The 15,557-nt window shown below is 40.8% G+C and overlaps 1 protein-coding gene across 3 annotated transcripts in view; it reads right to left on the bottom strand.

The window, feature by feature from the left end:
• The window catches only part of GTF2IRD1 (GTF2I repeat domain containing 1), a 102,270-nt gene that overhangs the window by 16,233 nt on the left and 70,480 nt on the right, over positions 1-15,557 (bottom strand). For 2 of the 3 annotated variants that reach the window (XM_073665166.1, XM_073665170.1), the window contains exons 9-14: positions 13,467-13,650; positions 13,068-13,093; positions 12,162-12,279; positions 11,554-11,591; positions 10,115-10,195; positions 4,375-4,464 (exon numbers count right to left, since the gene is read on the bottom strand). In XM_073665166.1, coding sequence (XP_073521267.1) covers positions 4,375-4,464; positions 10,115-10,195; positions 11,554-11,591; positions 12,162-12,279; positions 13,068-13,093; positions 13,467-13,650 — 537 coding nt within the window. The remainder of the gene's footprint in view (positions 1-4,374; positions 4,465-10,114; positions 10,196-11,553; positions 11,592-12,161; positions 12,280-13,067; positions 13,094-13,466; positions 13,651-15,557) is intronic. The other variant, XM_073665174.1, reaches the window with a different exon arrangement.

Genomic DNA, 15,557 nt, shown 5'->3' with positions numbered 1-15,557 from the left:
TTTACCCCATTGTGGCATAATGCGGGCCTTCCAGAGATCCATAAATTGAAATGATTCGGAATATGGGAAAAATTGGGAATAATTAATGTGGCGCAAATATTAGAGGGGGAAATGTTTAAATTGTTCCAACAGCTGAAAGAAGAATACTGTATTCCACAAACTAGTTTCTACTTTTATCCCCAAATGAGGCATGCATGGTTTGTACAGCCGCAACATATGCAGAGTAAAATTCAACATCATCTACTGTTTAACACATTATTATGCCATAGAGGTGGGAAGGGATTGATTTCCAGAATCTACGGGATACTTATGCAGCAATTTCAGTGGGACAGACCCTTAAATGTTAAGGAGAGGTGGGAACGTTCCGATACCATCTACATGTGAGGCACATAGACTCTCACAGTTGTACTTATTGCATAGGGTATATAGAACTCCCAAATTTCTACAGCGCATTGAGGCAATGAATGACAGTGTGTGTCCAAAATGTGGAGAGGAAGGAGCAGATCTTATGCATATGATGTGGACGTGTAGGAGGGTCACGGTATTCTGGAATGAGTGTGTGCAGTACATTAATAATGTGTTTGAGTGTAATCTACCCTTATATCTTAAAGTGTGTGTGTTGGGCCATGTAGAAATAATAGGATGTGAAGAGGATGAAATAATAGCCGTTAAGAGGACTCTATACCAGGTCAGAAAGCTTATAGCCGCACATTGGCTGGATCCCTCCCCTCTCAAGTTCCAGGAATTCTTGGATAGAATGCGTCTTTTATTAAGATTAGAAGAGGGAGTGTACAAAAAGCGGAAGGCTATACGTAAATTTGATAAAAGCTGGGGTAAATGGAGCACGTTTCATGGTTACCATATTATGTCCATTTTAAATATCAATTGAGTTTGAACTGTTGTGGTCTCTCAGGTTCTACTTAACTAATCACTGACTATTAGATATTACGCTCTGTATCCTTGGATCAAAATATCAATGCTTTAAAAGTTAGATAAGCTATATGATAATATGCAGTCAGTAATTAAATTTGTCTTTGCCATATGGTTTTTGGGGGTGTAATGGGTGGGGGGAGGGGGAACGGGTGGGTTTTGAATGGCATTGCCAGTTGGGTGATGCCTCAATGTTGTTTATGTGTAATGTTAAAAAAGTCTTTTAGTAAAAAGTATCTGATTTAAAAAAAAACTTTTTATCTTCTGTCCAGACAACGTTCAACTAACAGGTGCTGTCCCTGCAGCCCAGTCATCACACTGGACCAGGGTATATAAGCAGGTTATCCATGGAACAATTACATTAATATGTGTACGTAAAGAAATAAATACACCTCCATAGAAAAACTTAAGGGTTTTTTCTAGACTTTGATACTGATGGCCTGTCGTGAGCTTAGACCAGGAGTCTCAAACTCAGCTGGGTATATGGGCCACACATAGAAAAAATGAATGTGAAGGGCCGCATTCTTTTCAGAACAAGATGACATCTTTAGTGATGCCATATTATTTTTTCTATACACCTATTGATCATTTTTTTGAACATTTTTGGATTGTTTTTTATTTTATTATTTTAAATGGCATTCATCTTATGGGCAATGGAACAGTTTTATAGCTTGGGTCACTATGGGTGCAAACATAACAAACGTGCACTTTTATTTGTCAATTTTAGTGTCACATTTTTTTTCATACTTTTGAATTTTTTTTTAATTTTTATTTCCTTCCTGTGCCCTCTAATTGGCCACAAACAATAATTTTCTCTTAAAATTAGCACCATATAATAATTCTGACCAACATCGTAATGTGCCCATCTTGTAGTAATATTCCCATCCTGGTCCCCTTCTTGTACTAATGTTCCCATTTTACAGTAATGTGCCCATCCTAGTTGTTAGGCGTGGGGCGTTTTGCTGGATCTGAAATTGGTTCAGAATCATCAGTAAATTCTGTGATCTCCCATTCTGGTCCAGCTGGGGCAGATGCTGCTCAGCATCGCTGTCGGTCCCAACGCCTAGCTGGTGCACGAGATGTACAAGTTGTCTCTTGGGTCTTTGTTCCTAGTAGTGTTAAGCATAGGTTGCGGAGGGGAACAGGGCTACTACAGCCTAAGTCCAGGATGCACTGCACTGAGCATGCCCGTGACATGGTGGACCGTGATTGGTGGTTTGTTGTCAGCTGATCCGGTGACCTGGCACCGCCTGATTGGCTGCGGGTGATGTCATCAGTAGTGCGACCAATAATGCGACGGTGGGCAGGGCTTAGTCTTTAAATAGCCCGCCCACAAACATGGCGGTGCGCTCTGATCATTGAGCTAAGGTTGTATTACCATGTGGACGCTTGTCTGTTTGGGCTCCACGTGCTCTCTTACTGCTCTAGCTTCGGACAGGCAGGTTTAGATGTTCCGTTTGACAGTCTGGCTCCGACAAGGGGGTCGCTATACACCCGAGCAGACTGCGGACTCCGTATTCCTGGTACCGCCTGTTAGCCACGTGGAGAGTTACTCCGCAGTCCGGTAGCACACCGGCTGGGAGCACGTATTCGCCGGCGTGAGTCACACACACGTCCTAGCGCCTACTGTGTAGCCTCTGTGCAGTTAACAGGGCTACGGCTACATTTGTCGCACATCTCTCATGCAGTTAACGGAGATAGTGCGAATCCCTTTTCCCATTTCGGTGTGCAGCAACACTGGAGGGATTTATATATTAGTTGGTTGTTTTACCTTCTTACCCGGAAGGTGTTCGGCCGCAGTCTTCCAGGCTGCATTGCGGACCCTGGGTTAGGTGCTTTCCATTATTAATAAAGTTGTTTGCAACCGTCCCTATAACACTGGTCCCCATCTTGTAGTAATGTCCCCATCCTGGTCAGCATCTTGTCGTAGTGTCTCCATCCTGGTTCCCATCTTGTAGTAAATTCCCCAATTCTGGCATGATCATCAAGGGAGCAACGATGCCTGCGGGCCGAATGAGGCGGCCTCAGGGGCCGCATGCTGCCCTTGGGCCACGTGTTTGAGACCCCTGGCTTAGACGATCAATACCAGATTCTTGTGGGTCTGGTTCTTGGCACAACTACTTATCAGCTGAATGAAGGGGACAGAGCTCTGTTGTATCCTGAATTACTATACCAAACACAGCTGCTACAAAATGTATGGCGCAATAGAGGATAAATAACAAAGGATACGTGCCTGATGAAATGCTCTTTCTGAGCACAAAACAAATTGTAACTGATGCATTATCTGATATAATGGACCTCTAGCATTCTTATTCTTTTATTTATTTATTTATTGTTTTTCTTGTGGTTAAATATTTAGCTGAAGTAACATTTTTAATAAATATTTGACCCAAAAAGTAAGTGAGAAAAATCTTCTCTTGACAAGGACCCAATTTTTCCTTATCCTTTCTTTCTATTGATTCACACTGGGCCAGACTGCACTGATCCGAAACAAAACCATGGGCAGCAGTTCTATTGATTCCACAATCTTCACAAGAGTTGTGTTACGGTTGATTATCCTGGCAATATACAATTAAGCTGGCCATGCACATTAGATGGCCGACTGATGCTTTGACTGATCTCTCGTCTGGCAGCCATGTCAGCCGACACTTCCGTATACAGGAGCGCTTGTTCGGTTGAGTGCGCCTCTTATCCCTATGAGAAAGACACTGGCTTACATTTTGTTCGATGGCTAATAAATACGATCGGCAGTCTGAAAGAGGGCATACGCAATTGACACCTCCTCTCCTGACCATCAGTCAGCCAGTGCTCCCATACACATTAGACTGTTGGCTGACCTCATAGATATTGGCAGATTCAGATGACATTAGTCTAATGTGTATGGGGGCCTTTACCGGCAATACTTCACATGGGATGCTGTCTTGTTCTTTTAACCCTAGAACGCATGACCATAAAAATCTACATTTTCACATACCTGGGGCCTTTTAGGCCCGTGTGCAAATAACATGGAATAACTCAAACAAAAATGACAAACAACTATATACCTGGAGGAATACCTAGAGTTTCAATATTCTAACTAAAGTAATCTTGCAGAAAATAGAAAACAATTAACAGGGCGGGCCTTCGAGGCCCCAGGTATGTGTTCTAGGGTTAAGGATAAACAGCTAAAAGGTGAAGGTGGCAGGAGCCTGTCTCCTACTGATCTTATATCAATGACCTAACCTAAGGATAGGGCAAGGATATACTAAGAATAGGCCAGGAGAAACCTCATAAATTGCAAATAATAAATGTAAAACAATGCTAATTACAAAGTATAGACTTCCATCCCAGGTGCTGTGATTTTAATTCAAAAGAGCAATGAACATTAATAGACTCATTCTTTATCGATTCTACATGGCTATGAGCCAGTGTATGTCCACAATGTACATCCATAGCGAAAATTACCTTTTCCTGTGTCTAGCACATAAGTGGAATTTTCTATATTCATTGGACTCTTCAGACAATCAGGCAATTTGCTGGAATTAAATGTGTGTTCTATGAAAGCAAAGATTGAGTATTAAAGGTTGGCAAAACAAATACAGTAGTTACTGAATACAACTGATGGTTCTTAAAAACCATAATATATATCAAATATATATATATATGAGATAATGTATCCCCTACTGTGAATTATTATGCGACTGGTCCATTTAGGTGGGTAGAATTTGGTCCCTTAATTAGTGCTAGTACAACAATACATACAGTGGGGAAAAAAGTATTTAGTCAGCCACCAATTGTGCAAGTTCTCCCACTTAAAAAGATGAGAGAGGCCTGTAATTGACATCATAGGTAGACCTCAACTATGAGAGACAAACTGAGAAAACAAATCCTGAAAATCACATTGTCTGATTTGGAAAGAATTTTTTTTCAAATTTTGGTGGAAAATAAGTATTTGGTCACCTACAAACAAGCTAGATTTCTTTATCTCACAGACCTGTAACTTCTTCTTTAAGAGGCTCCTCTGTCCTCCACTCATTACCTGTAGTACTGGCACCTGTTTGAACTTGTTATCAGTATAAAAGACACCTGTCCGCAACCTCAAACAGTCACACTCCAAACTCCACTATGGTGAAGACGAAAGAGTTGTCGAAGGATATCAGAAACAAAATTGTAGCCCTGCACCAGGCTGGGAAGACTGAATCTGCAATAGGCAAGCAGCTTGGTGTGAAGAAATCAACTGTGGGAGCAATAAATACAAAATGGAAGACATACAAGACATCTGATAATCTCCCTCGATCTGGGGCTCCACACAGGATCTCACCCCGTGGGGTCAAAATGATCTCAAGAATGGTGAGAAAAAATCCCAGAACCACACGGGGAACCTAGTGAATGACCTGCAAAGAGCTGGGACCAAAGTTACACAGGCTACCATCAGTAACACACTACGCCACCAGGGACTCAGATCCTGCAGTGCCAGACGTGTCCCCCTGCTTAAGCCATTACATGTCCGGGCCCGTCTGAAGTTTGCTAGAGAGCATTTGGATGATCCAGAAGAGTACTGGCAGACTGTCATATGGTCAGATGAAACCAAAGTAGAACTGTTTGGTAGAAACACAACTCGTAGTGTTTGGAGGAGAAAGAATGCTGAGTTGCATCCATAGAACTCCATACCTACTGTGAAGCATGGGGGTGGCAACATCATGCTTTGGGGCTGTTTCTCTGCCAAGAGACCAGGACGACATGTACATGAAAGAATGAATGGGGCCATGTATCGTGAGATTTTGAGTGCAAACCTCCTTCCATCAGCAAGGGCATTGAAGATGAAACGTGGCTGGGTCTTTCAGCATGACAATGATCACAAGCACACCGCCAGGGCAACGAAGGAGTGGCTTCGTAAGAAGCATTTCAAGGTCCTGGAGTGTCCTAGCCAGTCTCCAGATCTAAACCCTATAGAAAACCTTTAGAGGGAGTTGAAAGTCCATGTTGCCCAGCGACAGCCCCAAAACTGCTCTAGAGGAGATTAGCGTGGAGGAATGGGCCAACATACAACCAACCTTGTGAAGACTTACAGAAAACGTTTGACCTCTGTCAAAGGATATATAGCAAAGCATTGAGATGAACTTTTGCAATTGAACAAATACTTATTTTCCACCAAAATTAGAAAAAAAAATCTTTCCAAATCAGACAATGTGATTTTCAGGATTTGTTTTCTCATTTTGTCTCTCATAGTTGAGGTCTACCTATGATGTCAATTACAGGCCGACCTCATCTTTTAAAGTGGGAGAACTTGCACAATTGGTGGCTGACTAAATACTTTTTTTCCCCACTGTATTGGGCACTCGTTTACAGACCTTGTTATATGCACCAACAAATAACAGGAGGGAACAGAATGAGAGTTAATACAATAATGTTCTCCCTATAGAGCATCATATTTTCTGCTGTTATCACCGGGCGATGTACTGACGATATCGATGATTTTTATGTCGTCATTCTTGATCACAAACGAGCGTTCTGCTTGTTTATTAATTGATCGGCGGCATGTTTACACGGGAAAGATATTGAGAATGAACGTCCTTACAAACACTTGTTCGTTGATTGGCAGCTCGGCTAAGAGAACCTTTACAGCTACCAAAGAGGTCCTTAAAGTAGAAAAAGCCCATAACAGCACAATGTCATAGACTGAGTGCATTTATACAGGTTGCAGAATGCCAAGGTGACTCTCTTGAAATTAGCTGTGGGGACAAATCAAGCTCAATAGTGTTTTATCCAATATACCAGTGTGTAAAGTAAAGCGGTTCTGCTCACTTGGTGTGGTTGTCTAAGACACAACACTATTTAGGTTTCAGAATAGGGTTTTTCCAGCTGCTGCAGTGCCACAAGTTGGCAGATCCAACATGGTACTGAAGTAGTGGGATATTTGGGTCTGTGCTGCTGGTTGTGTATCCACAATAAAGATCCAATATGTAGTATAGAGGTGACAGTGCAATTTATTCTCAACACGTTTCAAAGTTAACAAACCTCTTCTTCAGGAGACCCACAAAGATAGGCAATCTTTGTGGTCCTCCTGAAGAAGATATTAGGGTATACTAATTATATCGGTTCCCAAACACTTTTGTGCACCCCCCTTTTTTGTATGAGGTTAGCATTTGTAATTTTGATGCACTGATCTGTACGCATACTTCTACATTGATTTGGGATCACGCAGTGTTTTGGAAGTCTCCTGCAAGATGGCCGTGTGCTCCATTGAAGGGGAGGAGCCTTGCGCACCACCACACTACCAGCTCTGAATCACGCTTATATGCATGACCGTAAATTACGTCATCGTTAACCCTGTACTGGTATGGGGCGTATTAGTATGCCCCAGGCCATCACCCCCGGTTCAGCATGGGCTCCGGCGCTGAGCCCGCACTGAACCGGGCACATGTCAGCTGATTCTTACAGCTGACATGTGCCCGCAACAGTTGCGGATGGAATCGCGATCCACTCGCTGCTGTTAACCAGTTAAATGCCACTGTCAATCACTGACAGCGGCATTTAACAGCGCCACGCCGGAAGCGCATCACTTACCCCGCCCATCGGTGATTGCGGGTCACTGATGGGTGGGCATGACAACCCTGGGTCTGCAGCAGACCCCGGTAGTTGTCATGTAAAGATCGCTATGAGCGCCACCTAGTGGTTGGCCTAGTGGTCATCACCTCTATGTAGCAGAGGCGATCAGACAGTTGCTGCTTGTAGTCTCCTATGGAGACTATAGAAGCAAGCAAAAAGTGTAAAAAATATATTTTTAAAAATATTTAAAAAATGTAAAAAATATAAAAGTTTAAATCACCCCATTCAAAATAAAATAATAAAAAAGAAATCCCACATACACATATTTGGTATTGCCGTGTTCAGAATCGTCCAATCTATCAATATAAAAAAAGAATTAATCCGATCGGTAAACGGCGTAACGAGAAAAAAATTCCAAAAGCCAGCATTACGTTTTTTTGGTCGCCGCAATATTGCAATAAAATGCAATAACGGGCGATCAAAGCATCAGATCTACCCCAAAATGATATCAATAAAAACGTCATCCCGGCGCGCAAAAAATAAGCCCTCACCCGGCCCCAGACCCCGAAAAATGGAGACGCTACGGGTCTCGGAAAATGGCGCCATTTTTTTTTTTTTTAGCAAACTTTGAATTTTTTTTTCACCACTTAAATAAAAAAGAACCTATACATGTTTGGTGTCTACGTAATGACCTGTAGAATAATAATGGCAGGTCAGTTTTAGCATCCAGTGAATGTGGAAAGAAAAAAAAACAAAAACAAAAAACTGTGGAATTGCATTTTTGTTGCAATTTCACTGCACTTGGAATTTTTTTGCCGTTTTCCAGTACACGATATGGTAAAACTAGTTTAAAAGTACAACTCGGCCCGCAAAAATAAGCCCTCACACGGCCATATTGCCCAAAAAATAAAAACGCTATGGCTCTGGGAACAAGGAGAGCAAAAAACGAAAATGCAAAAATGGAAAATCCCAAGGTCTTATAGTGGTTAATGACACAACCGAAAGTGGCGACTTTGCGATACATCTTGGCTTGTTTGCACTCCAAATGAGACGCACACCACTGAACCACATGGACCGCACACCATGTTACAGATGGTTCTTACGTTTAGCACTACAGCTTAACCCCTATTGCACTATGTATACAGGTCCCCTGATGAATCCTGTGGAAGAAAAGCATTAGGGGAACGAGAGGCATAAAGGGAAAGTGCAGGGCCAATCATTATAGCCTTAGCTGTGGACTGCCCTTGTTAGGGCAGGAGTCAAGGGGAATCAGTTTAGTGCAGATCTCTCAGGGATTTATAGGGACAGTATCAGTTGCCATCGCCTGGACATCTGCTGGGAACTACCTGGGATATCCCCTCTACCAGACCGCCATTAATCCATCCATGGGATGGGTGAGTATGTTCCTATTTTATATACGTAGTAATGTTGTAATTATTCTGATCCACCATTGTGGTGCTTATAAATGCATGTTGTAGACTTGTTATGCACATGTTGTCTGTCAGTGCAACCTTATATACCAAGATGTGCATTTTCTAGCACCTATTAACAAGATCAGTTTTTCTAAATTATCTTACAGGTACCCAGCTCCTTTGTATTTATTGTCCATTTGATTGAATTTTATTGTTGAGATTGGTTACTGGTGTGCCATATCTTGATTGCAACGTATACGCCTGAATTAGGTCTAGCCGTGTACTCGCTTCATTGTGGTTAATAGTGCAGTAACCGTCTACATGTGCTACCATACACTATATTGAGACATTTTTGCACTGTCCCACCTGCATACATCTTTTTATTAAGTGCTATTTTTCATAAGTTTTTAAATATTGAGATTAAAAGATATATTTTATAGTGTACTCTTGCTGCCACCGAATCATTGAACCTTCCAACAGGACAATGATCTCAAGTGTACCTCAAATTCCACCAAAGCTTGATTAAGAAGGAAGTCCTGGAAGATTTTGGAATGGCTGTAACAGCCGCCTGACTTAAACTTTGATGGGATGCGAACAAGGCAGTTGCGGCAAACAAACCCAAGACTATTAGTGAACTGGAGGCCAGTGCCCATGAGTAATGGGCTAATATTCATTAGGAACGCTGCTAGTGTCTGTATCTGTATGTTTGCATCAGGTCACAACAGCCAAAGGGTTGTCTACTAAGTATTAAAGATACTTGTCATGAAACAAAGTGCAGTAGTAAGTTTAAGCATGATTCTGTGTGGAATTTGGAGAAACCTCTTGTTATATTAACGGTGTTATTTAAATTATTATTGATTTGTTTTTATTTATTGCAAACAGCATAAAATGTGTACATTGTAATAATAAAACTAATTTGCAAAGGGGTTGAATATTTTTTTTTTATTGTATTAAACACCTGAACCTCTTCAGTAAATGACCATTTATTGATATGAAACATGTATTGAGATGTTCTCAAGCAGCTGGGAAACAGGGCAGGAAAATACAGTTTGCAGCTACTGAACAACCAATTTAAAGAAATAAATTCATGTTAATCAGTGGTTGACACAAGGAAAGAGACTTCCCGTGAATGAGATCTGTGACAGACTGCTTAAACAGCCAATAATGAAATGCAGCATTTAGACAGCCACAAGGTGATACTCAGTAAATGTATCAGTAAAGAACTAGTCGGCAAGTCACACTACCTGGAACAGTAATTTGCATTATTTCATGATCGTCAGGCTCAACCTTGATCTGTTTCAGTCCATTCTGTTCACTTGATGTACCTGTTAAATTGAGAATATTTTTTTTATAATAGTGATTACAGACAAGTCCATACCAATGTCTATCATTTCATTAATAATGTACTAAAACATTTTCTCTAGTATGTAAGGTGGAACAATTTCCGCAAATGTTGTCAGTAAATGTGACTGTGAGAGAATTGCGGTGTGATAATAATTATAGTCTAGGATGTTAATATTTCTGTTTACAGAGTTCTAATGTTTCCAGTCCTCACATTATAATGTTAGAATTTAGGTAATGTCGATACTGCTAGATCTCTATTCTCCAGATAAAAACTACACAAGTTTTCATTTTCGCAACCCATTGCCCTGAGATAATTCGTTCCACAGCTCTCTGATAATAACCCATTTCTTAGTCGATTTTCACACCGTACATTTTGTATATGCACCCAGGAATGTTCATACGCCAAACCGGTCCGTACTATCCATGATAAAGGTAGCATAGGAAAATATCACATGCTGCACTTCCCATACAGTTAACAAAGTAAAAAATATACACGATACCCCAATGTATGCTTGGTTTCACAATGCTGATGCAGTGTAGTAAAATGTTGCATATGTAGGCATATTCATTTTGGCATATACCAGTGAACATTTGCCAGCCTATTGGGCAAAAGTAAAGCCAAAATACAATATCAATTGAGTCTCACCTCCACTTGAATGCTAATAAGGGGATTGGTAATTTAATAGTTCCCACAACAATTGTAAGCCAGCAGTGTTTCTATGTCTGAAGCTTGTATATATGGAAGAAGACTACTTCCTTTTCATTTTCACTGAAAAATCTCTTACAATTAAATGAAAAATAGCTAATTTAAAAGGATAACATTTACATAATCTGTTCATTGTTAATAAAGGGATATTTTGTTTATGTGCTCTAGAGAATAATTTATCATGGTAAAAAGGTTGGCCGCTACTTTGTTTAACCTTAAGACAGGCCTTCGATATCTGACAGGTAGGGGTGTGATACCCGGTACCCCCACCCTTTAGCTGTTACCGGCTAGAAGTTCTTGGATATGGCAGGAAAAATGAAACTCTGTCAAAACTATAGTGGCCGAAGCCAGGCACTGCAGATCCACCTCTTATTCATTTGGATCTGTAGAACCTGGCCGTGATCACTATGAAAATGATGGAGCTGCTATATTCCTGCAGGATCCAAGGACTTCCGCCTGTCGCCAGTAACAGCTGATCGGCAAGGGGGTGCCAAGATTTGACCCCCACCTTTCACATACTCATGGCCTATTCTAAGAATAGGCCATCAGTAAAAAAAATAGTTTTAAGGACTGGCGGAACTTAATGATACAAAAAGGTATCGTGAGGATGATTAAAATAAAATTTTACTTTACCTGGCTCACATTCTTCAGATATGTTGCTGGTTTCAGACCTAAAAATATGAAACAAAAAGAAAGATTACACACAATTTAATCTTTTTCATCTTCAATAGGAACCACCAATAGTTTCTATAGAGATATTGCCACCCCAGTATGACATAAAAGAGACTGGTCTATGTCATATGAAGGAACTACAAATTGTGGTGTTTTCTTGGTTCACATCACAGGTCTGTGTATGGTCACTTTGTCTCTATGGCACCTGTATGAATTATGGTAAATTCACATGAGGCAGAAATGCAATCTGAACAGAGCCTGATTGAAAATGATGTGCTGGAATGATAACTGCATTGTATTCTGATCAGACACATTAGATCCCTTATTTAGGAGAGCCCCTGAGAACATTACTATCTGTACTGTGCAAAAGGCAGCCCTGACTATTATAGCTGGTAGCAAGGATTTATTGTGCTAGGAATGGAAATTATAGTAAGACATCTCAAGATAAGTAACCTGACAACAGTATGACTGGAGAGAAAATCTACTCATGCAAACACAGCCCAACTTATTATTGTTCGTATAATAAATAGTAGGCTCAAAAATGATGATGCTGATAACATAAAACTCACCTGTTCCCAAGGGACAACCCGAGCAGGTCTACAGCTGCCAGCTTCTGAGGGTCTCCGCAAGCTTCTTCTCCTGAGCTGTTCACATCTGGCTTTGATGTTTCTTTGGTAAATTTAGCACCTAGTTATAGTTAGATGTCCATTTTTGTAATGTATAATAATACTATAAACTGTCTGCCTCAAGAAATCTGGCTTCTCACTATTGACGTCTCGTAAGACAAAGCACTTCAAATATCATTGGAAGCCAATGGCAAGGTCATGTTCATAATTCCTCCTGAACATATACAAATAATTTGACAAGTTGGTGTTACCACTCTCCTAGCCAATGGGTGTGTCTATACACAGTCTAGAACTCTCAACACTGATTGGACAATATCAGGGGATGTAGGCGTACACCCCTAAACTGGTAACACCCATTTGTTTTTGAATTTATACAGGGAATTATACAATACAGCGTTTTAAGAAAAAATGCTTCTGAATTGTTGCAGTATGGGGAATTCAATTATTTACTAAAACAAATGGTTCGGAAGTGCAGAAGGATCTAGTTTAATTAATAATGCAGAAAAAAATCATTAATATACAAATAATATTCAAATACATCTCAACTCAGAGTCAGAAATTAATTTAAGGGTTAATCTCATCTCAGACATTAGGCATATGTGGCATAAATATCTGATAGGTTCAGATACGACCACTTAAACCCCAGTCATCACCAGAATGGGGGTTCCTCGTCTATGGTTCTATAAGGTGATGCAGCTGAACCTAGACTGGATGGAGAAGAGTGGAGAAGGCAAAGAGGACTGACCCTGTGGATGTACCATATATATCAGGGATGGGAAAACCATTTGAAGTAAAATATAAAGTGAAACTTTAGCTTTTGATCAATAATGGATTAAATGTTCAACTTACCTTCAAAAATTCTCTGATCAAACATACTGCAAGAAAAAAGGTATATTTATGATGGTGCCATTTCAATTGGATTCTGTTATCAAAACTATCTTAGAGGGGTTATCCCATGAACAACATCCATTACCTTTCCAAATAATAGGTGATAAAGGTATAATGACCGGGCGACACACTTCTTGGACTCTCACCAATCATTACAAGGGGGTTCTTTCTCACAACACAGCCGCAGTAAGGTATGTAATGGGGTGGTAGTCAAGAATACATTCGGCCCACACATTGAATGTTTACACCTTCAATTGAGTGATAGTGCGTATGCGTGATCATTTTGGGATCCCCATTCTTGTTATCAGCAGTGGATAGGTGATAAATGTTGTCCTTTTCCCCACTAATGCATCATGCTACCTTTTAATTTTGAAGTGTACGTTGTGTCTTTCTTCAAGGATTCTTTTGAGTTTAGGCACTCCATAAGTGCATGGTCTTTTGAAAGGGATTTTATCAGGTATTCCCATAATTTCCACTGCTTCTGGGTGACAAGCAATCTTCCGATAAGGTACGGGCACCATGTGATCAAGGCCTAAAGCTTCAGCTGGAAGGGAAAAAACAACATTTGTGAGTGTCATTTTATAATCATAATTAATAGATATAAAATAAGCAAGAGAACCTGTCAGCTTGGAAATACCTGTGCAGTCTATAATCATGTTATTATAGTTCAGGAAAGGCTGAACAGATTGATATATAATCTTGTGGGAAAAGACCCAGAATAACTGTCACGCCAGGAGTGGGAAATACTTAGTGCAACACAGAGGGAAAAGGGAAAGGGAGCCCAAACACTAAGCAAAGGGGGAAGTGGAGACCTCCTAGTCTGGTCTAGAGTCAACTTGTCTCCCCTAACATCCCTATATTGCCTCCTCAGCAATTGCCGCACCCGTGCCTCGCCCTACTTTCCCTGGCGTAGGGCTACGGCTAGGGATGGAAGGAGATGAGCACTAGTTAACTTCCACTAAACTCTATAGACAACAAGGGTGGACAAAACAGGGGAAATGGCTTAGCCTTAGATGAGTCCAAATATGCACACGGCCTCAAGCTCCAGAGAGGACGAAGTACTGATCCTGCTAAGCCTCACAAGTAGAAATGAAAATAGCCGGTGACTCCTTCTCAGACACATCAGGTATATACACACCCAGGCAGAGAGCTAATTAGCAAGAGAGAGGTAGCCGCTTGGTCCTAAAGACAGCCTCTTATCTAAGAGGCTGTCTGCAATGCCAAACGTAGAGATCTCCTGCAACCCACAGCAGGGCGACAGTCTGTCACCTCTGACCACACCCGTGACAATAACTTGTATTTTTTTTACTTAAATATCCGATCATTCCTGTCTGAGTCAATTGGTTGGTAATATTCAGCTTTACAGTATAGGTGTGCCTACAGAGATAGCTGTCACTCATTCATTAGGACCACCCACTTGACTGCAAAACCTAAAAGAGCAATGATTGCAAAGAATAAAATACAAGGTATAGTAAATATTTTCCCATAAGCCTATATATCAATCTGTTCAACTCCAGCTGCTCCATATTATGCAGCTAGCTGATGAGCGCACAAGTTCACTGAGACAGGTTCCCTTTAAAACTTGCATCCCGTTCAATCAAACCTATTTTAATGAACTCCTTATAGTAAAATTGAAGGCAAATAGCAATAGCACAAAGTAGTAATAAACATGTTGACTGTGGATTATAAATTATCCATAGTAAATATTTAATTGTCAATGGCCTTTATGCTTTGATTATTTAGTGCATTTAGAGTAGGTTTATAATTGACAATATTCAGACTGTAAGGTTGCTAACGGACACATAGTTGATGGGAGATATGTATCACAGACATGGCTGTCCTCTGTGATGTAACCCGGAGTGTTTCTCTAGTGCACGTAAGCACTAAGAGGACTGTTTAGTGCATCAGGGACTGGGTTACGGGTAGTTTGAGAGATGGTCGGGTTCTTCCTACCCACATACCTCACCTCTAGGTGTGGTTAAGGTATGAAATGGAGGCCGTTATTTGGCACAGGGTGGGTGAGTTTAGAGGGAGAAGGCCTCCTGTGTGTTGTGGTCTCCCATCTGAGCCAGTGGACTGGATGCTAACCAGCCTGTGGGCCCACAGGACTGACTAACCAGAGACTTTGCCTTAAGGACTCTTTACTTTGTTTTTGCCTGAACTAAAGGCCGTTAGTATTCCTTTGTCTTTTGCTGGGTTTATGGCGTAATAAATCGACATGGACATTTAATGGAACTTGCCTCCTGATGCACCTGAGTGAGTAGAACCCCCACAAGACGGTGAGGGATGCATATATAGACATGTTGATATTCGTTCAAGGTTTCATCCATAGTGTAAGGTGCATGTAATCCATATTTCACACTTCCCAAATTATATTTTCCAAAATCTCGTCTCAATTTCACAACTGAATTTCTACATTCCCTTAGTAAACCTGTTTTACATGTAGTATTC

This window comes from Phyllobates terribilis, unplaced genomic scaffold, assembly GCF_046119375.1.
Source record: "Phyllobates terribilis strain yellow unplaced genomic scaffold, ASM4611937v1 Scaffold_2__4_contigs__length_985480577, whole genome shotgun sequence".
Classification (NCBI taxonomy): Eukaryota; Metazoa; Chordata; class Amphibia; order Anura; family Dendrobatidae; genus Phyllobates; species Phyllobates terribilis.
The sequence above is the reverse complement of the archived record's forward strand: the minus strand, read 5'-3'. Positions and strand labels throughout refer to the sequence as shown.